Source organism: Pieris napi, chromosome 4 (assembly GCF_905475465.1).
Source record: "Pieris napi chromosome 4, ilPieNapi1.2, whole genome shotgun sequence".
Taxonomy (NCBI): Eukaryota; Metazoa; Arthropoda; class Insecta; order Lepidoptera; family Pieridae; genus Pieris; species Pieris napi.
In genome coordinates, this window is record NC_062237.1 from 2,561,291 (window position 1) to 2,587,519 (window position 26,229).

Sequence of the window (26,229 nt, forward strand, 5' to 3'; positions counted from 1 at the left end):
TAGTTTCAAAAGTTTTTCTATATAAAGTTTGACATATTGGTATCGCTCACGAACGAACGGACTTGAATGATGAATGAAGGATCATTCCTAACGTATATTAGGTGGTGAGGATTTAAAACAAATGACGAAAAGAAAATGCGTGAAAGCGTCTCATGATTGCCGTTTGGTCAATTAAACATCAATGAAACGCTTTTTGTCTATTGTTTTACGGAAAATAACAAGACAGGAGCTGATTTTTATTTCTTTTGGCTATAATCTGTTCGAAGAGTTAAAAAATATGTAAATTGTATAACACCTAAAGAAAATGAATTCTCTTTTATTAAAAAACCTTAATTTCTTTTATTCTTATACGATATACAGCAATGGCATATTGTATTGTAATATACAAGGATTAAATGTAAATAAATACTTTTAAACTATCTTTTAAAGGTTTCAATTCCACTTAAAACCACGAATTTATTGGCGCAACTCAATTTGCATATTACTTTTTACAAATTCAACAGCATTCGATTTTAAATACACAGTTTAAAGTACATAAATTAATTTTAAAATCGATAGTACGTGTTGGTTGAATTATATGTTTTATCGTTAAATAAGTATCGTTGGTTTTCGGTCACATACATAAGTGATTATAATAAATACCAACTGATGAAGTGTGGTCGGTTTCGGTGGTATGAAACTGATTTTGTTTGATCGGTCGGAATTTAGTATTAAAGTCCTGTCAAACATTAAATCTTTATTTAATTAATTTAAATAAATTAGTGACGCTACAACCTTTTGTATCAGATTTCTGTGTCTGTTTCATGTTCATTAGTCAATCTACTACTAGGTGATCAGCCTCCTGTGCCTGACACACGCCGTCGACTTTTTAGGTAAGGCAAGCCGGTTTCCTCTCGATGTTTTCTTCACCGTCGAGTGAATGTTAAATGCACACAAAGAAAGAAAGGTCATTGATGCACAGCCCGGGATCGAATCTACGACCTTAGGGATGAGAGTCGCACGCTAGGGGCCGTCTAAAATAAAAAATTGTATTGTTCTAAAGCAATCTTTTGTACCTATGTATTTGCAGCTATAGAACGGGTATTATGAATATCACAATGTTAACTTTATTGCAACTCAAAGTTAAAGCTTATTAACGAAGCCATATCAGAAATTACAAGTGCAAAAAAACGATACAAGCTAATTAGTAAAGTTCATAAAAATTAAAGTCGAGTTTCAGCGGCCTGTAAAGGAATTGTTTGCTGAGTGACGTACTCCTTGACCCGGTATTGACCCCAGGCTTTCCGTAATTGCTGTATGCTGATGGCAATTCAGTGATATGCATGCGTTACTAATCAATTTCCCATTTAACTGTTCTCGGAAAATGCATCGCTTTTTTTCGATATTAACTAAGCGCTACGTTATAATCTTTTGAGGCAATTAGACCGTTTTTTTGCCATATCGGACGTTATACTGCAGTGCATACTAATTAATTAGCAACGGCGCGTTACCTTCGCTTTAGCAAACGTACATTTCGCTGTAATCTGTGAAACAGCGAGCGCAAAATCGCTCGATGCAGCAATTTAATTTCACACACAGCGACGTCTAGGCGCCGCGTAATTTAATCTCGCTACGTTCCCGCGAATAACGCAAAAAATGGCCGCTGTTTTATTTGTATGCGTGCGTCGGCACGTCCCGATTCTATCCGCGCACATACAAAACGTGACCGTCAACGTCGGGGAATAAAAGCGATCCGTCACTTGGAGCGATAATTCAAAGTAAACAAATCACAACAATTCGGTTAGTTAGCAAGATCCCATCAGCCCTATAATTGGAAGCGCAGTCATTAAGCCCGCGCCGTGACGTCGCCGCGAATATAGATTGAGTTTTTATTTGCGGTCAGGGGTGAAAATTATGTACCGACCGCTCGATATGAATTGTTTTGCCGAGCGCCGCTCAAAGCCGATTCGCTTTTTTAGATCTCCAATCTCATCGTGATCTCTACGGTGTCCGTTCTATGAATATTTTAACTCCTGTGTGACACTCTCCGAAAATACGTTACTCGTTCGTTTATTAATGTCACATTGATCGCAGTCGATCTTCGCCCGTGGGATTAGCCCCGAATGTGTATAGAGAACTAAATGGGATTTCATTTTCTAGTTCAGGAATCAAACGCTCCCGGCGGCGTATGTCCAATGTTCTTGCCTCTCGGGGTTCCGTTAGACATTTTGTTCGGGTTCATTTGACGCAGGGATTCGCGTTCTCTAGAGTTCACGTGTCTTCGTGATCTTCGGACATAATTGTTTCGTGGCTCGGGGCGCATTTTTCCGCAAGATAATGCCATTAATTTCGCTGGGAGTAATGAAAATGTACAGCCTCGCTAATGCACGATAACAATTCACGGTCTGAATTTTTGTGTGTCGCAATTCTGAAGTTGGTTTAGTGAGTTCCGGGAAGCAATTGAGTTTGCTCGGCGTAGCTAAAGTGGGATACTTATGGTTGGGATAATATTGTTAGTAAGGGATCCAAGATTTCTTAATTTATTCATTGTGTAAAATTGGTTCGAATGGACGTAACAAGCGGCCGGTAAACTTTAATCACGGTGACCCAAATAATTTCTTGTCGGATACCTGTGCGGCTTTTACCCGGGCACGCCACGCATTTATATTTCAAGACATATCTTCTATCTTGAGATGTAAGAGGTTATTTTCGCATTATTTTTCTTTGTTAAACCTTATCTCGCGTAAAAGTGTTCGTTCATACGACATTTTTTCGGTCACTGCACAAGTCTTATGCGTTGACAATATTGTGTTTTATTTTTTGTAAAAGGTATCTAATATATGTGTTTTGTGTGTTTAGATCCACCGGAAATTACCATAAGGCCTCGGAATTTGCAAGTCCGAGCTAACGGCATCGCTGCTTTTTACTGCGCCGCCCGGGGCGACCCCAAGCCGAATATACAGTGGAGGAAGAACGGAAAGAGAGTTTCAAGTAAGTTCATTGGAATGTATTGAATATATGAAACACCCAGCAGTTATTAATGCACATATTTATTGAACGAAATGATTAATCTGGGCGCTAATAGCACGCTGAGATTTTATTGTATTTTAGGGATGTTTTCGCCCATGTCTATATAAATGTGTGTCTGATACTCCTGAATAATAGTTATATATGTTTAATATTTACCAATTAAAATGTTCAGAATATCTGGACCGATTTGAATGAATTTTTTTGTATGCGTTTGGGTAATGCCCTGGATGGGTTACGATATTTATCTATACAGCAAATAAAAAGCTGGTATATATGTCTTCTGTGCATGTGTTAGCAGTTAAACTCCTAAACGGCTGGACAGATTTTGATGAAATGTTTTGTGTGTTCAAGTGGAGTCGAGAATGTTTTACATTATTAGATATTTTTGTGTATGTAAGACGTGTGTACAGGACATCGTACTAAGTTAATGGCTAAATTATTAACAATAATAATGTGTTTTATATTTCCATATTAAGGCAATTTCAAATGTTAGTAGTTATTATATGTTAGACGCCTATAGATATGGCTCTTAGGTGAAGACTTCCTCCGATCCTTTTCAGATGTCTGCCAGTCTTTTCCTACTTCTATCAAGTTTAACATAGTATACGTTCTATTGATAATACTAAATACTATTGTCCTAATAAACAAGTATTGCCTTCTAAAATGTTTTTTGTGACTACCTACTTGTCTTTGTAATCACATTGCCTTAAAGAAATAAATAAAACGGGGAAATAAGTTTCCCATATCCCATTTCCGGGCTATGGCACTTCATCATACATTTAACGTGTACAACTTTATTATAGCTCTTTATCAAAATTAATTATTGATCAAATATTTTTATTGTTACCCTTCGGTCCAAAAATGAGGCCTGAAATATTGGCGCTTCATTAATTTTTAAACGGCAAAGGTTCATGTGTCAAGTGCCGGATATGACCGGTTAGTTCTTCATCAAAGGATTTAAATTTTACGAGCAAAATAAAATTATCGTTTAAATCGGTTAACGTTTAAAGCGGCTCCAGAAATATTTAAAGAAAGATATTAATAATGTATGGGTTTTACTCATTATTGCAGGAGATATTAGGTAGCGTTCAAGTATTACGTTTGGAGTTTATAGTTTATAATTTTTGGAGATAATTGACCCTCCCGTGTAACGCGCCGTAATGTTTTTCTGTACCCAAGTATAGTAACACGTTTCGTGACCACCTAGTGGCCCTTTATACCTTAAAGTTACCATTATGTGGTATAAAGTACTGGAAAGTCGATATAATATTAACAATAACGCGTAATTCAATCCCCGCCCCGCATTGTAACGTTTTACGAAACGAAAAAATTCGTTACGTAATACTTGAACGCTCCCTTAGACAAAATAAAAACAAAACTAAATTGTTTCATTTTTTTATCTCTTATAGCCGAACATATCATACACGTTATAAGTGCTTGTCACATTAAATATTTTATTTTATTTTTCTTGTAGGACCAGTGTGCCTTTACGTTGGCAAGCTTTTATAAAGAAATAAATAGACACAATGCTTCGTAATATGATTTTTTGTTAATTAGACTAATAAGGATTACAACATGTATAAAATATTATAGTCAATAGTTTTATTGATTTAAAAAAAGTATAGTTTTAAATGTTATTTTGAGTTTGAGTTTTTGTTAATTATTTATGCACTCCTTGTACTTTACCCTCTGTAGGTGTTTCTTTTTTATTGTTCCATATTAGGGTTGCCTGGAAGAAATCGCTTTTAGCGATAAGGCCGACCGTTGCCTAATAACGTTATGTACCCTGCTTTTTTATATGTATGTTTTTGTATAAGGTATCGAAGTGTAAATAAATAAATAAATAGGTCAACAATGACTTGTCAGACTTCCATAATGAATGCGTTAGGCTATTTTTATGGAACAGTTAATTCCTCTTAAGAACATAGAGATTTAATAAATTTTCTCTTTTTAAAATGCTTACACTAAGGTCTATTATGTAGTGAATGAAGCTGTGATACGCGTGACCCGTGATTGAAATGTAAAAACTCCGATTTTCGCCCATAAATATGTGCGGCCGGTAATGACGGCTATAAGCCCGAGGCAATGAGGTGGAAAAACGTATCGCCACGCAACACCCCTAATGCCTCCACTCTCCCGAATAGTTCGATCAGCTATGAAAAATGTAACGCCATATATGATCTATCATCGGAAGCGGCCGACGCTAAGAGTGAACCAGAACTTTGTGGGTTCCATAGTAGAATAATCGGGCTCTCTGATTAACCGTGATTTATCGTCAACGTCAGTACAATCGGAGAGATAATTTAATTCTTATGTAATTTGTTTTATGCTATGTCTGGAATTTTGTTCATTTTTTTTTGTTGTTAACCCTGTTTGTATTGATTTCCCTCGTTTTGTCAATACACAATTTTAAATTTTCATGTGCTAGTTTTTGTTATCCAGATAAATAAAAAACTAGCGGACCCGACAGACGTTATCTTGCAGGATATTTCATGTGACTAGGCTATTAGAGTATGAAAGTACTGACGGCGCCATCTTTTGGGCTGGTTTGTAAATCTAAACCATCCAATTCCTTCACCGTTCGAGCGAAGGTTAAATGCGCACATAGAAAGAAAGTCACAGCTGGGGATCGAACCTACGACCTCAGGGATGAGAGTCGCACGCTGCATCCACTAGGACAATGCGCGCGCAACAATAGAATATAATCGAAATAATGAAATGTTTATTGATATGTAACGAATGAATGCAATGTAACAGTTGCAGAGAGTGTCTACGTCTGGCTATACTCTCGGGGCGTAACTCCGACGATTTAGGAAATCACCACGCTTATAAAACTAAGAAAGCCTGAGTGAGCAAAATGTACAGCCTTGGCTCGTACAATAATAACACAGTGTCTATGTCTGGCTATACTCTCGGGGCGTAACTCCGACGATTTAGGAAATCACCACGCTTATAAAACTAAGAAAGCCTGAGTGAGCAAAATGTACAGCCTTGGCTCGTACAATAATAACACAGTGTCTATGTCTGGCTATACTCTCGGGGCGTAACTCCGACGATTTAGGAAATCACCACGCTTATAAAACTAAGAAAGCCTGAGTGAGCAAAATGTACAGCCTTGGCTCGTACAATAATAACACAGTGTCTATGTCTGGCTATACTCTCGGGGCGTAACTCCGACGATTTAGGAAATCACCACGCTTATAAAACTAAGAAAGCCTGAGTGAGCAAAATGTACAGCCTTGGCTCGTACAATAATAACACAGTGTCTATGTCTGGCTATACTCTCGGGGCGTAACTCCGACGATTTAGGAAATCACCACGCTTATAAAACTAAGAAAGCCTGAGTGAGCAAAATGTACAGCCTTGGCTCGTACAATAATAACACAGTGTCTATGTCTGGCTATACTCTCGGGGCGTAACTCCGACGATTTAGGAAATCACCACGCTTATAAAACTAAGAAAGCCTGAGTGAGCAAAATGTACAGCCTTGGCTCGTACAATAATAACACAGTGTCTATGTCTGGCTATACTCTCGGGGCGTAACTCCGACGATTTAGGAAATCACCACGCTTATAAAACTAAGAAAGCCTGAGTGAGCAAAATGTACAGCCTTGGCTCGTACAATAATAACACAGTGTCTATGTCTGGCTATACTCTCGGGGCGTAACTCCGACGATTTAGGAAATCACCACGCTTATAAAACTAAGAAAGCCTGAGTGAGCAAAATGTACAGCCTTGGCTCGTACAATAATAACACAGTGTCTATGTCTGGCTATACTCTCGGGGCGTAACTCCGACGATTTAGGAAATCACCACGCTTATAAAACTAAGAAAGCCTGAGTGAGCAAAATGTACAGCCTTGGCTCGTACAATAATAACACAGTGTCTATGTCTGGCTATACTCTCGGGGCGTAACTCCGACGATTTAGGAAATCACCACGCTTATAAAACTAAGAAAGCCTGAGTGAGCAAAATGTACAGCCTTGGCTCGTACAATAATAACACAGTGTCTATGTCTGGCTATACTCTCGGGGCGTAACTCCGAGGATTTAGGAAATCGCCACGCTTATAAAACTAAGAAAACCTGAGTGAGCAAAATGTACAGCCTTGGCTCGTATAATAATAACACAGTTATTACAATTTAAAAACTCGTTAAAGCTGCTTAGTTGATAAGTTCAATACATTATGTGTTGCGTGACAACTTTTAGTTTTAACAACATTCGCTGTCGACTTAATTATTTGATAAGCTTTTATAGTTACCTTGTCATGTCTTTAAGAAATATGGAAATAGGTCAGTTTTCATTTGAAGTTTTTCACTCTTTATGTAAAGAATGAATGTATCAGACAAAATATGCATACTCGGAGACTTTTGTGATAAGATTTTATACATTAACTAATTAAACTATTTTATATATTTTGCGATTTTTGGATTTTTATAGTTCATGAGTACGTATGCCTAGCCTAGGGATACAGGTATTGTGGCTAATATTTGTAAATTTTAATATCATATTCAATAGTGAACATCAAAATCTAATAAACACAAGACTATCACAATCTATTTGAATCTATGTTTTAAATCTCACACAAAAGTCTAAAGCATTTTATGAAGTTTACTGAATTTAGATATTTGATAAACTCTAAGAAAAAAACGAGGATGATAGCTTGAAACAGGTTCATATTAAACTGTATATTTGTATGAAACAAAAGAAAATCTACAAATAAACTCAAACATAATCTCTAATATTCCCCTAAGTATACTGTGGAACCCCAATACCGTTCACACCTCCCTGCCTCCATACATATTATGTATCTTAAATCAAACTTTACTCCCTATTTGTCTGTCTGTCAACTGCTATTTGCGGCCAGGAAATCCCTGTTTCCCTTTCAGTTTTATACGGGTTTAGTTCGGGAAATATGAATAATAATTTATCTATTTAGTTTACTAATTATGGTGGTTTTACGTACATTTGATAAATAATTCGGTTGTTATTTCATCTGAGCAGTTGTTTGGACTATTACCTGCAGCGGAGTTTCATCATCGGACGTCAACGCAGAATACAAAAAACCATCTGTATTACCTCGACGTCCGTCGTTCCACAACTGAGCGTTTCGCAGTGCAGTTTTTGCCGCGCACCACCACTCTGTGGAACCAGCTTCTTGACTTACTTAACCAATTCTACTTAGGGTCCTTCAAGAAAAGAGCGTACCAATTCCAAAATACAAACTGAATTCTTTAATATATTTGGATATTGCTTAACTGGGGATTTTATCAAAAAATGTTAATTTATGAAGGGAAAATTTGTTATTTGCTTGTACTAACTTGAAAATTGATTGATTTCATTTAGTTTTTTCACAGCAATATATTTCGCATAGCATATTGAAAATACTTCGGGAATATAATAACTAGTGTTATTTGAAAAATTCATATTTTTTTATTCAGGTACTAAATACTAACAAATTCATATGTACCCGTGAATATATCCAATATATAAAATTCTCTTGTCACAATGTTGGTTCCTATACACCTCCGAAACGGCTCTACCTATTCTTATGAACTTTTTTATGGATATTCAGTAAGTCTGAGAATCGAACAACATCTATTTTTCATCAGGGATTTTCACCCCTAAATTTTCTTTTACAATTTTTTTTAAAGAAACAGCATATAAAAATACATACAACCCTTAATTTTCATTTATCTTCTACGATCAACCCCTATTTTTTATTTGTTAGTACTTATAACTTGAACTCGGAGGTTTATATAGGGAAAAATCTAGAAAGCAAAATGTACTAAAAAGGTAGTAAGGAGAAACGAAGTTCGCGGGGGCAGCTAGTAATATAATGTCTATAAAAATACTAAGATAGTAGGAATCTGTCAATGCGATTGACGTAAGGGTGAAAATGGACATAAAATCCGTACATATTAAATTTTGATTCGAAGAAATAACAATTGTTTGAACCCCGAGAACAATAAATGTGACGGCGCGAGCGTCAGGTCGGTGGACAAATGTCAATCACCCGTCACTCACTAATGGATGACGCCTCACCCCACATACATTTAACATTTATAAGATGGAAGGGGATGTTTTTGGCTTGTTGACTTGACAATTTCATGTTAAAATTATACAGCGTATGATATATTTTATTCACCCAACAGAAAAATAAGGTCTTTTAATTATCTTTTGTTAGCATTCTAAATAGCTAAGGATAGCATTCTAATCGTGTATAACAGACTTAATATTAATGTGAGTTATTTATCGTCTCGGCTTTGTGAAAATATGTTAAATATGTTACATTTTTTATGCATATTCAGTAAGGGTCTGTTTCACAATGAACGGATAAGTTCTACATAAGTTCCAAATTATTATTAGTAGGATAAACACTTTTGTCGCGTTTCACGACTGTCAAACAGCGCTATTCGTCACATAAAGTCCATCATAAGTTATGTGTCCGATGAAGTGTCAAATAGCCCAATTTATCTTCCAAATAATTTATGTGTTGCATAGCTATTTGGTACTTTATCCATACATTGTGAAACAGACCTTAATTCTAAGAATCGGCTACTATCTATGTTTCAACCCACTTAGTGATAAGGGGTGTCCACCTCAAAAAAATTATTTTTATATGATACAGCATACAAAAATACATACGACCCCTAATTTTCACCCCTCAACAACCCCTTTTTTATTATTGTACATAATTATTTTTATTGAACTAAAAAAATGTTTCCTAGAAATAGGGGGGGCTGTATGTATTTTTGTATGCTGTATCATAAAAAAATTTTAGGGGTGTACAACCCTTATCACTTAGGGGTATGAAAAATAGATAGTAGCCGATTCTCAGATCTACTGAATATGCATATAAAATTTGATAAAAATCGGTCAAGCCGTTTCGGAGGAGTATGGTAACTGACATTGGGACACGAGAATTTTATATATAAGATATATATGTAACATAACTAGGACAACGCAAAACCGCCACGTTAGATTTCACATTATTCATGTTATGTTGCTGCGCTTGGTTAGGTTAAATAGATTGTTGTAATTATTCCGATGCTTTCCAATCTTGATTTTATTATTCATTCCTCCCTAAATATAATATTAATAAGTTGTGCGTGCTATGAACATTTTTGTACTGAAAGGTAAAATATTGTGATTAAGCTTACCCATTTTTGCTGTATTGTTCCATGTCAAATCAAATCATTTACATATTTCAATTAGATCAATATAAAGATGATTCTAGTTGCCCCTTCCAAAAGGTAGTTTCGTGTGGAGAAGAATACACACACTCTTTTAAAATAGGTTTACAATATTTTGTATACATTAGTTAAATAATTATATGTGAAGACAATGTACTACTAGGATAAAACTACTAAACTAAAAAAGTTAGTATACATGTTCCTCACATATTTACAAATATCGAAACCGTAGAATATTATACATTAAAGACTAATAAACATAAAACATAATAAAACAGTGTGTGAGTGAAAAATAAAATAATTACATTTTGTAGTATTATAAAATAAAAATTACAAAAAATCAGTAAACCAATTTGATTTTGTCCAGGCCATATGATTGTCCTATGGAGCAGGACCAGCATGTTTCCAAGCAGTCTTATCTTAAATATAATCCTCTAATTTGTAATATGCTTGTTTACAAAGTGTACATTACATCGTTCATTTAGTTTTAATATGTCACACACATTTTATTGTAACATTTTACACAGTAGTACCCCATAAATGATGTTTGAACTTTCCCACAATTTTTGTTGTGTGTGTTTAAATCAATATATCGTGCTCAGGACTTGATTTTGGGAATGGGAGTAGATGAAACCACTAGGCCCAACACTTCTCAGAAATATATTATACCCATGAAATAATCTACGATCTATCCCATTACTTATATATCATGATCGTAGAACAATGTCGGATTTGAAAAAAATCCAAAATCCACCTTTTATCATATTTTGATACTACATTGACTAAATTTACAGCTACATAAAAAAAAATTCAAATTAATCAGTCGGTAAAGTGACGGATTTGATAGAAACATGTGAATTTTCTAGAAAACTGTGTATTTTAATTATTTTTATTTTATTTCAAAACAAACCCTTTTGTTTGCTTGTATGCCAATTTTCAAAATAACCAAATATGAATTAAAGTAGTTATGACAAAAACTTACTTTGAAATTGCTGCCCTGTAAAGTTTACTATTTGTCAGATCCGTCACTATTCTACGACTATGACGATATGTATTGTTTGTATAACAACACGAATGGTGTTTGTGTTGTTATACAAACAGGATATTAAAGGATTAATTCCAGCAAAACAAGAAGAAGACATAATTCGTAGCGTTACATTTGCATATAAAACTAGCAAAAAACATAGTATTATATTTTAAAGCAGCTCAGCTTGTCTCGTGAAGACAACGATTATTCTCAGTTGCTGTGAAATGCATTTCCTTGGCACTTACCACGAGTGGCGATTTAGCTCTGTCGCCCAACATAACTCACTATATATGCATATTGCCGAGCGAATCTAAACTCTTCCCCCTCGAGACAAACGCTGCACAGCTGTTTTTACTAAAAGTCACAAAGTATAGGACGCTTACAAAGAGCCTGGACGCTTCCTAGTTATAAGATTTTCAATAAACATAAATTCTAAATAGCAAAGGATTTTAATCTTTGTCGAGAAATGAAATTGTTTTTTCATTACTCTTCGCGAATTGCCTTATGCAACTGTTCTCCAAGAGCGTTGTTCAAATTAAAATTTTTAAACAGCTTATTAGCCGTGTTTCGTTTGTTCATTAAAGTTAAGACTTCTAAAGCTATATCATTCAGCGCGTCTTATATTCTCTATATATTATGCATTTAATAAACGAACTAATATTGTTATGCAGTAGCTTGTTTTGAATCTGCTAATGCGTTGAATTAAAAGCATTCTTAAACTTGAACTGAAAGATTATTATTTTGACTAAGTAAAATTGTAATAATAAAAATGTTGTCGAGTTTATTAAACCTAAACATAACAATCAAAGTCAGTATTTTTAATTTTCTTAACCTACATAGTAATAATTAAAATCAATGAAAAGAAAATTAAAACTAATTTTTGTCCTCGCTGTATTGTCATACTTAAACGTTGAGGGAGGAAAGCACCAGCTCTGGGGTCACTTATACTATCACCCATACTATCACCCAGGCGCCAACTCAAATATTTAATTAGCGCTTGTGCACTTGAATCCCACGGCCCAAGAGTCTCTATTCCAAAAGGGAACAAAATCGAAGTTGGTGGAAAGACTCTTTATTTGAGCCGTCTATTTAATTCTGCCTGCTCTGCGGCCGCCCCAGCTTTTTTTCTTATCCGAGGGAGGTGAGACGGGGAAATTTGAATTGTTATTACTTATAGCAATACTCAGAGTTAGTTTTATAGCAATACTATCACATGAGATAGATTAATAATTTTATATAAATACGGGTGCATTTCAGGGTGAAATTTAAAGCCCGATTAGCTAACGACTTATTTACGAAACCATTGCTTACATTTTTAGACTTCTATAGTGATAATAATGAAGCGATCTTAAATAATTCTGTTTTAGCAATGTTCTGAAATCTACACCCTCTTGATCTGTTAGACAATAAAGTGTACAACATCTGTACGTGTAAATTAAATACTGTATATTTTTCAGGCATGCAATCACGTTATCAAGTATCTGGGATGGACAAAGCGGCAGGTCCCGCTGCAAATGGAGCTGTTTTACGCATAGAACCTGTGCGTGCGCAGCGTGATGACGCAACTTATGAATGCGTCGCTGAAAATGGCGTAGGTGATGCTGTGACTGCACTGGCGACCCTTACCGTCTTTGAAAGTAAGTTATTTAAATAATATTAATATTTTGCTCAAATAAAAATTTATTCGTATAAGTCTATATTTACTGCTATTGCCAGTTCTGAAATCAAGGGTGGACAAGAAGAACTGGCAAGCAACTGCCGCCAAGTATCAAGTATTTTATGTAGGTTTTTCAGGGTGCTTGAAGAGAAAAATGTCTCTCTCGATTTAATTATGAGGAGTTTATTGTTTACAATGCATTTCACAAATGTACGAGTAGAAGTTTCGTCTTTAGCAAGAAGTGATTGAACGGTTTTGCTTCTTTGTAAAGTTTTTTTACAAAGAAGATATTATTAAGCTTATAATAATGTTATTGTTGAGAAAAATATTGATCATATAATTATTTTAAAAAAGCGAAAACCGGAACATGCGTATAAAATAAATCAATAAATCAATCGCGCTACGACCTGCTTAGGTCAGGGCCTCAGATTTCTGTATCTGTTCCATGATCATTTGTTAATCTAAAAGGCAAGTAGGTGATCAGCCTTCTGTGCCTGACGCACGCCGTCGACTTTTGGGGTCTAAGGCAAGCCGGTTTCCTCACGATGTTTACTTTCACCATTCGAGCAAATGTAGTGCGTACATAGAAAGAAAGTCCATTGGTGCACAGCGGAGGCCAACGCTGCTCAACTGTGAACTTGCGTCTACCACCCAAAAAACATCAACGTCGCCTTATTTACGTAAATTATTTTGTATTGATGAACGTATTCCTGAAATCTAGTTACCCTCGCCTCGCCCTCATTAGCATAAATTTACAGAAATTTTCACTTACATTGCGAATATTGCACAAAACTACTCTCAAAGTTACCTCACGTCTTCTGTGAGATGAAAATAATTACACTTTCGTAATAGAAAAAGTATGTTTGCTTTTTGAATTGTTAAGACTTAATTATCCGAAATTATGAGGTATCGATAAACAAATCACTTTGGCTATAAATGTGTTTTAATTATTACCCCTCGTTACTTCGTTTACCGATGGTTTCAGAATTTTCTTTCTTGTCTATCCCCCTGCCATAAAGTCCAGGAACTTTCCATCCTTATTCCGTTTTTACGTTGTTTCTCATCTTGTACACATGTTTCGTAAAGAGATATATCAATACAACATTTTAGGTCTGGTCCTCAGATTTCTGTATCTGTTCCGTGATCATTTCCAATAGGAAAGTGATCAACCTTCAGTGTCTGATACACAGTCAGTTTCCCGACGATATTTTCCTTCACCGTACGAGCGAGTTAAATGCGAAGGCAGAAAGTCCGTTAGTGCATGGATTGAACCTACGACCCTCGCACGCTGAAGACACTAGGAAAAAGATATTTACATACAATAAAATCATACACTAGAGATACGATGGAAACCTTTGAATATCGGTTGAAAGCTCAAATTACATGATTTTAAGGCCATCCACAGCGCCATTTGTGCTTACTAAGTCCAATCTATAGTAGTACTCTATAAATAAGGTGGTTTTTTTTCACCTTTTACCATTAGAAATCAACATTATCTCTAATTAAATATAATTTATAGCAGAAATATGTTACAAAAATGTGTTAAGTGGTACAATCGTAAGTTCGCGTATTCTGCCACACACAATGGCGCGCAAATTTGTCTTTAAAGGAATTTTACATTTTACATTATTAGTCACATGAATTGATCAATTCTTATATTATTTGTATCGTAAATATCATATCATACGTTATTAAATTTATATCAACTGCAGTGTCTCACGCAAATAATAATTTATTGAATAATACATTTTTTCCAAAAGTAATACACCAAGTCGAATTTTAAAGACTCTACTCGGAAGATCTTTTAATTCTTTTAGTAAATTATTGTCAACCTTAATTGCCATACAAAAGCGGTTTAACATAGCGGTTATATTTATATAATATTTCCAAAATATAAAAAAATAAACGTCGAGCCAAAGCCGAGACTCGCTCCATACATACATTCATACATTTAACTACGTGAACCAAAAATATATATATTTTTTGAAATAAAACGGTTAATGGAAATTTAACAGTATTAAAGCCATACATAACAAGAAATGTGTGATCTATCGCGATGAATAATGAGTTTGTGCTGAATGAACGTTTAACCGATATCATTGAAAGTGTTCGAACAGCGCTTGACAAAGCACTTTTTTGATATAAAGAGCTTTTATACTGAGCACAAACAGTGTTTAATGAAGTATTTTATTGGGTTTTCGATTATTAAATTCCTTTCGTTATTTATGTGTTCGCAAGCTAAAGTGATTTTTTATGTAATAGGAGGCAAACGGGCAGGAGGCTCATCTGATGTTAAGTAATACCAACGCCCATGGACACTCACATTGCCAGAAGCGTTGCCGGCGTTGCCGGCCTTTTAAAAATTGGTACGCTCTCGAAGGACCGTAAGTCGAATCGGTTCGGATATACATCAGTGGGCAGCTGGTTCCACATAGTGGTGGTGCTCGCCAATTTTTTGGTGTTTCCCCTTGCTTGCTACACAGAGATTACATATAATTTACATACATATGTTATACTTTACTTGTGGAATGGAAATATTGGTTTAATTGTTATCGAAATATGTACCAATTTTACGGGACGTGGAAAGATACCGTGATTACGCACAACGGACCTATTGAGAGTCTTAAGTGCGGAAACTGAATCCACAAACCAAGATACCGTGTTTCTTAGCCTCAATTTGGATTTAAATTCATAAACTAGTAAAATATCTAGTACTGAATAAAATTGAAAAAAGCGCAAAAGACTCGGTTACTATACGTCGCTATTTCAAAATATCAATTATCAGTATGGAATTAATTGTAAAAAAAATTTTTTTGAATTGTCTAAATGGACCTTTAGGCAAATGGTTAAGTTATATCTGTCATACATAATCAGAATTTATATTCAGTTACAAATATCTAATCCTCACAATCGACTTGACACCATTAGGTGGCGATAATGTATAGTTCAGTTATTCAGGTAGAGATTTTGAGTTAACTATGAGAGCCCGTTTGGCAAAACGCAATACGTTTTTGACATGTGAGCGTCAAACTTAGCGCCAAATATCGGCTCTGAGTTTTACCCTAACCTATTCCAAAACATTTTGTACTTGTATATGTAAAACTATACTAGCACTTCTCTTAAAATAAACCGGCTAGAGTTGACGAAAACTGTGTTGTATACAGAACTCCTTAAAGTTTTACGCTTCAAATATTTACATGTATTGAAATGTATCGATATCAAAATTGTACGTGAAAGTTGTCTGAAATCTACTAAGTTACCCGATACTTTGGCATACGATGTGCGCTCTTTGACTAAACTTCGATATTTCCTATCATATTATTTCAGGTTCGACATATATTTTATATATGATGACACTCTCAAATACAGAATGTACACATACTTTGAAGCATAGTTAAGGTCTTACACGAATTTACAAATAAAGTAAGTAATACATTATATTACATACATAATTATGTTATCACTAACAAGTGATTTCGTCCAGGCAACCCTATCATGGAAATATAAAAAAGAAACACCTACTGTGGGTAAATTTCAATGCGTCAAATCCTTTATTTCAATTAGGCCTATTAAAAAGGCACTTTTAAAAGTCAAAATCACAAGTTACAAATATTAAAAAAAACATGACTAGCCTGCATATGGTAGTTTCATATGAAGTATTTCCGAACCAATTCGACTAAGGGTCCTTCAAGAAAAGAGTGTACCAATTCTTAAAAGGCCGGCAACGCACTCGCGAGGCCTCTGGCATTGAGAGTGTCGATGGGCGGCGGTATCACTTAACATCAGGTGAGCCTCCTGCCCGTTTGCCCCCTGTTCTATAAAAAAAAATTCTATACAGAGAAATTCCTTAGTTTTTAGAGTATTTTGTATACATTTATTTAATTAGAGCAAAAAAAACTACTATATTAAAATACATAGGCGCATGGTGTTATAAATAATTCAGCAGATAACTCACATATTTTGGATAAAATATATGTGCCGTAAAAACACAGCCTTTATATTTGGTTATATAAAGGGCAGTGAGGCATGTCTGATCGTCATTACAAGTTATGCGATAAGCAGTAATCCGTTTTAGGTGACGTGATCTCACCTAATCTAACTTGTAGGGTGTCGGTGGCAGGTCAAATGCTTACAAGTTTATCGTTAACGCCTTGTATATAGAGCAAAAACCCGTTTAAACAAAAGAATTCAGACTATTTTTTTAAATATACTCGATTAGCTCTTTCTCTTGTCTCTTTTTTAAGGCTTTTAATTTAATTTTCTCCGTGAGGTTAAGGCTTTTACATCAGCCTCTTTATTGGACGATTTCTGGATGTAGGTATCTTCTTCCAATACGCCCTGTACTGGCCTCTGCATTCACTGGGATTTATTTAGTGATTAAGCTTACGACATCACACACAGTACTAAATCTACTAATTATTTTACAAAATCTTACATCTAAAATGTGTGACACTTAATGTAAACAAAGTAGTATAAGTTTCTCAAAAAAAAATAGAAATTAAAAATACGATTAAAACATACGATAATACAAGCACACAATAAAATAAAATTATAGGAAATCGTTGGCACCAAAAGCAGAAAAAAAAGAGAAAAAAAAAGAAGAAAAAAAAGGATCCAACCTCGTTGACGATGTCTTCAGTTCGAGGTCGATTCAAGGAGCCTGCAGAGTCCATCGGTCTATTTCCATGTCCTATGTAGTTTGCCCCTTTTAAAATATGCTTTAGGTATTTTTTACTCTTAAGAATTAATAATGAAATAAAATTACGAATTTTTAAAATATTCTTGTGTTATCACGTTTTATACACTTAAAAACTTCCTACATGCTTTCCCATGGCTTTTATTTAGTTAACGATATTATTTCCACGCTTTCCTCTATAAACAAGTGTTGTAATACCACTATAATTGGCGTCAAAAGTCCACATAAATCTCAATAAGTGGATATTGGAGTCACGTGCGAATAATAGAGAGCCACAGAAATATACCCGCCCACCTGCCGGCTTTAATCTGAATATAAATTATCCATAATTAAAGAGGACTCGGACACGGGGCGAATAAATGCGAGTCCTGAGTTAAGGTATGAGAAGTAGCGGTCGGAATTATTTAAAATGTTGCAAAGGTTCTGTTGTTTATGAAAAAAAAAATAACTTTCTTACGTACGTATAAGTTATGTAACGGGGGCCTCATAGCCTAGCGGTCTTATTAAGTGGCAGCTAGGTGAGGGGTACCGGGTTCGATTCCCGGTTCGAGGGCAAGTTTTAATTTAATTTAAATTTGTTCTCGGCCTTTGGGAGAGTTGTGCGGTACCGGGCGAGTGCTTAAACCGTACATGGAGGACACGGTCGAATTTCTAAAGACAAGCACGAATTATAAAAAAATCCTATACTTGTCGCTGGCTAATGCACAAATCGTGCCAGAGCCATTAAAACAAAAAGTTATGTAACCTAACATTAGTTAAGTTACATATATAGTTTAGTAAATAATTAAAAGCGTAAACCAAATGTTAGCACGGCTCACACGTGGAGGCAATATGAGTTTTAGTTTTTTCCACGCTCATAAATTGTAATACAATATTCTTGTTTTCGATAATGTACAAAAAGGTGCACTTGTATTGAAGTGTCACTTAGTTGTATGAACCCTTAGTTAGTTTTTGTTACAATCACAACCCCACAACCCTTAATTTTATTTTGGTTAAAAGCTCATGTTTTAAACAATTAAAGTCAGTTGTTACCCATCTTAAAACAAAGTGATTCATTTATCTAAAGTGTTTACAACTTGAACATCCATACAAAAAACTGCTACCAAACTTAATTCACATATAAAATAATTCTAAAGAGAAAGTGCACTAGCCGCCCAAGCTAGGATTCCCTGTGACGTGGGTAGCTAGTCCCTTCCATTTAACATATTAATGATAAATTCTACATAACACTTACAATTTTATAAGTACTACTGTTGTACAAGAAGAATATATCCGATTCTTATTTAATAATAAAAACTTCATTCATTCATTCATGACAGATAGGTTGTGACAATATTCATATATCTCTAGGGAGTCCCTGTGTTGTACGTAACTAGGTAACAATTAGTCAGTGTTACATGGTACATGTTTAAAACAGTTTTTTGAGAAAAAGTATGTTTAGTGTCACAACTAATCAAACACAAATATTATAAGACATTAAGTATGTGTGAATGTGTGAGCGTGCGCTGTGTCTGTGTTAGTTTTAGGCACCTCAGAGTCATGCCAAGATAAGAAGTAGAGTAAAAGTAAACTTTCTACAGTACATTTATTTGATTTCGCTAGTGATCATTTTTACCTTATAAATTTATCCTTAGAACTACATAGTAATATATAATTGTATGAACTAAGTCGCGCTATAGGTTGGTTTAAGTGTACGATATTCTAGCAAAAATAACGTATAAATAACGGTAATTTATTTAAGCAGACTTTACGAAGGTTTGATAATGTTCTTAAATGTTTAAAAGGCACGAAAGTCTATCATGTAATCAAGAGCGGACTTGCGAAAAAATGATCTGATGTAAAAATATATAAAACGCGATTTAAAATTCTGTTCCATAGACCACAAGCTACCTTGAACCCTTGTAATGCGAGCTCAAACGGCACCATATTTTTTCAAAGAGCTTTTGCGGTGCGCTGGCTGATAGTAAATTCAGAGTTATGTCGCTTTCACCATGAGATAGCGGCCAAAGCCGACCATTACGATCCTGTTATACTAAGTGCGTGAGCTTTGCGCAGTTAGAATAATAAGGTACGGGTCTAGGTAGATTATTTTCATTAAAGCATACCATTTTCAGCCCTTAGGTGTTATATATTTCAATGGTTTGTATTTTTATCTGCGCAATTTGTATGTTTTGTTTTGATTGTATTTATTTAACCTACCGCTAACATAAATTATAAATAGCCAAAGATAGCATGATATATAAAAAAAGGTTCAAACCAATGAGAAATTTTAAATACATTTAACTAAGTAATACCTAATTAGGATGTGTTGTGTCATGGTGTGAAAGTGTGGGTATTTAAGTGGGAGTGTGTGTGTAGGGTATGTTTATGATACAGATTATTTAGCGCTAGGATATATTTAATACTTTTGATTTTGGTTACTACGGGCGAGCGTTTTAACTTTGGGTATGCTGCCATACTCGGCTGTTGATTGCTCAGCACCGAACCCGGGTCTCCCAGTAACACTTGCTCATATGATAAAATATCGTGTTGCAGCTGATGAACTAATTATATAAAAAACCATTTAATTGTCTATGTGGAACCAAGCCCACTGAGGTATTACCGAACCAATTCCACTTACGGTCCTTCAAGAAAAGAGCGTACCAATTAAAAGGCCGGCAACGCACTTGCGAGCCGCCTGCCCGTTTTCCTCCTGTAACATGATAACTCCTCCACAAAGATGCTTTCGGTAGACACTATAAGCAATTTTAAAGAAGCTATAACTTTTCTATCACATATTTAAGAAAACATATCAAACATTGTGTTTGATACGTAATGTTAACACATAAAACAGCGGAAGTTCAAAATACGAGGCAAACTTATCGATCCCGCTCCATTCTGAAATCAAACTCAGACACTCTTTACATATTTTAAGTGCAAAGCTCACTTTGCGAGAATATTTTGCCCAACTCTAAAGTAAGTCGCTTCTCAGGACGGTGAAATTTTCAAAATTTTATGAAGTTAAACTGGCCTCTGAAATTTTTATATAGTACTTAAAATAAAACAAAACAGTGGCGCTAGAACCTTTTTAGGTCTGGGCCTCAGATTTATGTATATCATTTGTCAATGTAATGGGAAAGTAGGTAATCAGCCTACTGTGCCTGACACACGCCGTCCACTTTTTCTAAGGCAAGCCGGTTTCCTCACGATGTTTCCTTCACCGTTCGAGCGAATGTTATATAGAAATAAAATCATTTGGTGCACAGCTGGGGGGCTGTGCACTGTGCATTTTATATCGAACCTACGACCTCAGAGATGACTTGCGCCTACTGAATACTGTCTCCGACACTATCGACATCTTTATATATTAGCAGATCGAGTTCACAGTAGCGATATTAAGTGTCTTGTATGTTAAATGATGTATTTTTAATGTTTTATTACGACATTATCATCTTTGCATAGTACTGTAAGGATAGAATGTATGTATGTAGTTAGTAGTGTATGTATTTTTGTGAATAAATGAATAAAAAATTGTACTTTTCTTTATACGAGTGATTAAGTGCGCCTACCAAATATTGTTTTGCCGGATATCAAACCCAGGATTTTAATCGATGTCCTACTAAGACACACATGCGGAAGTTATATTACTTCTTCTTTCTTCTTTTAGTGCCTCTCCATTACTGGAGGTTGGCCATCAGTCTCATGAAGCGTGTTTTGTGTAGATGCAGCAACTCTTTCGCAGTCGCAATACCCGTCCTCTCCCAAACGTTCCGAAGTCATGATTTCTTCCTTCTACTAACACGCCTTTTGCCCTGGATTTTTTATAATGAATTGAAGGTTGTACGGGTATAACGCAACACCTGGCCTAGGTACGCGACATTCCGAAAGTTATATTATAGTTTTTTTCAATTGTAATATATTATTATCAATTATTTCGTTAATAATAATAAATCCATTATTATACAACTCATTTTGTGTTCCAACATAAAATATGAGTGCCGTAAATTGCTTTTCGATTCCTTGTACAGTTAAATTGAATATAAAATATGTATTGAATTTTATCGATGTAACAGATTTGAAGTATTCCTGTAATGCGATTTTTCAAGTGGTTTTCTCCTTGTAAATATACTTAAGAGAAACTGGGAAGAAATATGATATTTACGATTTCGCAACTTTTTTTTATATAACTGGAGGCAAACGGGCCGGAGGCTCACCTGATGTTAAATGATATTGCCGCCCGATTGACCGAAGTTAGTGTCCATTAACATTGCTAGAAGGCTCGCAAGTTCGTTGCCGGCCCTTTTAGAATTGGACTTATTGAACAGTTCTTAAATCTAAGTGGCACTAATGTTATTGGACATTACAGAAACGAGAAAGTCATATTACAATTTATGGGTGTGGTAAAAACTAATGGGCTTATTTTGGCTTCGAGTGTGCGATGGTTGCTAACGTTTTGTTTACGCTTTTAAATATTACTAATATATATATGTAACTTAACTATTGTTAGGTTTTATAACTCCTTACATGGCCAAATATCAAATACGTGTAATAGGCAGAGAAAGCTATTATTATTGCTATTAAAACTTCTTTAACCTCTTTCTCTAAAACTAAATTTTCACTATGTATTCAAAACTGTATACTAACAATTTTAAGAAAGACGGAAAGTAGTGCAACAGTAGTTAAATTAAAAAATTGTGTTACGTAAAATTTATTACGTCAAGTAAAATCATCAAATGAAAGAGACTAGCTGCCCACGATACATGGAATTCCAGTGTGTGGGCTAGTGCACTTTCTCTTTTAACTATACATACTTTTTTTATTATGTGTAAAAAAAATTATGTCTTTTTTTTCAAAACAAAATTATCACGAGACAATCGTTTCCTTTGTTTACGATAAAACGAGCTTTTGACTTATCTTTTAGATTTTTATGCTAAAACGTAATATAGATATTCACAGATATTATGCTAATACGGAATGCCTTTGTACACATTAATTATATATATTGAGCATTCATATTTGCGTTGCACGCAATTGTCTCGTCAAATTGAATTTAGAATCAGTGGGTAATAATATATTGGACATTGGAATGGTGATCTATGAATTATTAGCGTTCGAATCGTATCGTATCGTACCTATAGAACGGATTTTTGTGACTGTTGCATTGATTACTAAAACACTGTTTGATTACTTTTAAAAACCTCGTAAGTCAATGAATTTATTAGAACTAACTAAAACATTAAAAATCCTAGTAGTATGTATGTGTCTTTTATATTTATGTATATTAAATAAAAACCAGTGCCGCTAGAAGTTTTGGTCTTGTTCTTAGATTCTTATGTCTGTTTCGTGATATTTTTTTTCCTAATAGGCAAGTAGGTGATTAGCTTTCTATCCCTATCGATATTTCGGTCTAAAGCATGCCGCCTTCCTCAAGTCGTCTTACTTCGCACTTCGCTCACTCCTTGAGCTTCCGTCCTGCACTTTAGGCGATTGACCATCCCGTGACGGCCCAAGCCGAGGTCCGAGTCTCGCAGGAGACGCCCTTGCGCTAGTCACGAGAATATGCCCATTCAGGCTGAGCTACGCTCGCCAAAACAGCCCGAGCTGAGCTGTAAAGGCCCTTAAGGCCATCAGCAAGATTACATTTAAAAAAATCAAGACCTAATTCAACGTACGAGTGAGTATTCAATTCGCACATAGAAAAGTCCATTGGTATCCGAGGTTAATAATTCATTTTTGAACCTACAACCTCAGAAATGTGTTTCACGCTCAAGCCACTAGGACAACACTACTCATTTATATTATCATATACAATTCCTTAATGCTCGCATTATCACTTTTAAATCAATTTAAACCTTTGGGCTTGTTAAATATTTAATCCATTAAAATGCGGGTCCTACGCCTATTTGAATATTCAGTGCTTTTGCATTTTTCGTTTAAGAAACGTTCAGAGAAAGCAATCCAATTCAATTCAAGCTAATGGAACCAAAAATATCGCCCGCCTCTTATTTCTCGCTTTATAGCAACTGACAAGTTTAAATTTACCATACTGAGAGCATGGACTAGTACTAGTGTGTGTGTATGTATGTTTATTACTAGCGATGTAGTAATAATAGGTGAATCTTATCCCTGGTGTATTTGTTTATGTGCATGAACACTTTTTCGTAGACTGACAAACATGATCATGTTTCCTCTCGATACATGTGACTCAGAGGGAATGAAATAATTATACGTTACTTTACTATAGTTTGACCAAATAATGAAACAAAAATAATTAAGGGATTTTCCCCCACATACCTAATGATTTGATATATAATGAATGGTAACAACACGGCACATTTATGTCACCACTAAGTAAGGTTAAACTTTGACACATATTAATTATTATCGTCTTGTATTAAAAAACAAATAAAAAATATAATTGTTTTCGAGTGTTTTGAATTGTCATATAAGTAACAAAACATGAATAAAAGCTAAACGCGATAGAACTAGCACGTCACTGTCATAGTTTTTGTACATTTCACAAAACAACTGCAGAAATACGTCACACATTTCACCTGTTTGAATAGACATTTGTCCTAGGTCATTTCTGTAAATAGAAATTAAAAGCTAACAAACAAAAAATTTCTGTTAATGTTGGATGTGGTATTTTTCATTCCAATACATTTTAGGCTTATAAATTTATCGCCAGTATAACTCTATTAAGCCTGAGAGGTGTTCTGTTTCAGCGATGAAGCGAAAAAATATGAAAATAGGGAAACGTGATCGGCCAGTAAAGTGGTTCAGTTATGTCCCGTGTGAGATAGTGTGCAATGGGTATTAAATAGGTCCCTTATGATATAGAATATAATTCTTCCTATAGTGCCATTTCCTTTCGAATGTAGGCTCATCATGGCTATTAATTTTTTGCGCAGCTCTTCTGAACAATGACATCGTGCTTTGACCAAAACATTGTCTAAGAGTCTTCAACTAAGACTTGCGTCTGCGGCTAAGTCTCTTTCTATCTGCCACATATACATGTACATGGTATTTCCTGTTGAATATGTGTTTATTAGCGTTCACATGGAGTGGCTATGAGAGGTTGATACTATAGCGCCGTGTTGATAATCGCTGTGAGTGTAGTGGTTTTTTCCCCATAGGAGCGTAGGCCCGATGGCATCTAGATCTGCCTCCTGCTGTTTGTGCAGGTCTAAGGGTACAATTTGCAGAGCTATTTCCATCGCTGTAGTTAGCGTTGTTAATACAGTCACCATTTATATGATACCCTTCAATCCTTCTTATGCAGAAAATGCGTTTTAGCTTAGTTCTTATTATCTTGACTTAACTATATGGAATATAGTTATAATATACACATGTATTTATGCCTTTTATAGTCTGTTCAAATAAAGGAAGTTGAAATTTCGAATTGTATTGTAGTATTCAATAAAGTGCCAATACTGTGTTATGGAGAGCCCGAATGTAAAACAAAAGATAATAGGCGCGTTTCGTTTGTTTTTTGTGGTCAGTGTCTAATCACGGACAAGCAACACCGTCTTTCCGTTTAAAGCAAAACGCGCCATATCATGTTTTATGCCGTCTATGTCTCAAGCGTACTTCATAAAAGTATATTCATATATCGGAAGTGAGCTGAATGGAATAAAAACAGGCTGTTTTTTGTTGAAATGGGTTTGTTTATATTTGATTTGGAGATAAAGTATCCGTTAACGTAACAGCCACTGAGAGCCTCCGTGTGTCGGCAAACAGGCTTAGAGGCGCTCCCATTTACATGCCTCGGGTAAAATGTAATACAGAAATCATATTCATATTGCATATTTTTAGTTCTTTTTAGAGATATATTAAGTTTCCATAATCTATTATATGTCAAAAAACTTTAGATATTGGTATATGCTGTATCTGACATGCTGATTTGATGGTCTAAGCTCTAAGACATGCCGGTTTCCTCGCGATGTTATCCTTAACGGTACGAGCGAGTTTTTAATTTGCACATCTGCACAAAGAAAATTTCAAGAAATAAGAAATAGAGTTTTATTTCTTTTCTGTGTTAACACTTCACTACAATACAAATAATTGTGCAACGGACAGCTAAATCTTCAAAGCAACGTAAATAAAATTAAAATGTAACATTTATTTAAAAAAAAAATTCAACAACTTGTAATTTAGCCTACAGAATTTCAAATAATTGTATATTATTTTAATGTATTATCTGAAAATAGGAAGACCTCGACGTGATTAATGTACTTCGTTAGCTTTCAAGGAATCACGAATCGCAGTTAATTACAAGAAAAACTGCAGTTAAAAAATGAAAAAGTAACTGTAAGATAAATTTCCGCTTTATCTAGAAGTCTGTCGAAAGCACTTTGTTACTAGAAAGGAATTTCATGTCGAAACAGAATTTTAAATATTAAAGGATGGAAAAAGATTATCTAGGTAAAAGAATTCCTTGAAACCACTGTCTCTATAGCTTAGAAATTTACGCATTCTATTAATGTTAGTAAAACATTTTCTTATACTTCTCTAGAGGACTGAATCTGATGTTCAGATCTTGTAATCACTTGGGAACATACAAATAGCTCGATTTCTCTTTGACGTCATTGTACTGATTGTAACCGCAGAAATCGCTCGTTGTTTATTTGGGGATAGTTTACACATAAAATTACAAGAAGTAGAAT

General features: G+C 35.0%; 1 protein-coding gene across 9 annotated transcripts in view; it reads left to right on the forward strand.

The window, feature by feature from the left end:
- The window catches only part of LOC125048905 (tyrosine-protein phosphatase Lar), a 362,055-nt gene that overhangs the window by 269,958 nt on the left and 65,868 nt on the right, over positions 1–26,229 (forward strand). For all 9 annotated transcript variants that reach the window (XM_047647857.1, XM_047647858.1, XM_047647865.1 and 6 more), the window contains 2 exons: positions 2,839–2,970; positions 12,689–12,868. In XM_047647857.1, the coding sequence (XP_047503813.1) occupies positions 2,839–2,970; positions 12,689–12,868 (312 nt within the window). The remainder of the gene's footprint in view (positions 1–2,838; positions 2,971–12,688; positions 12,869–26,229) is intronic.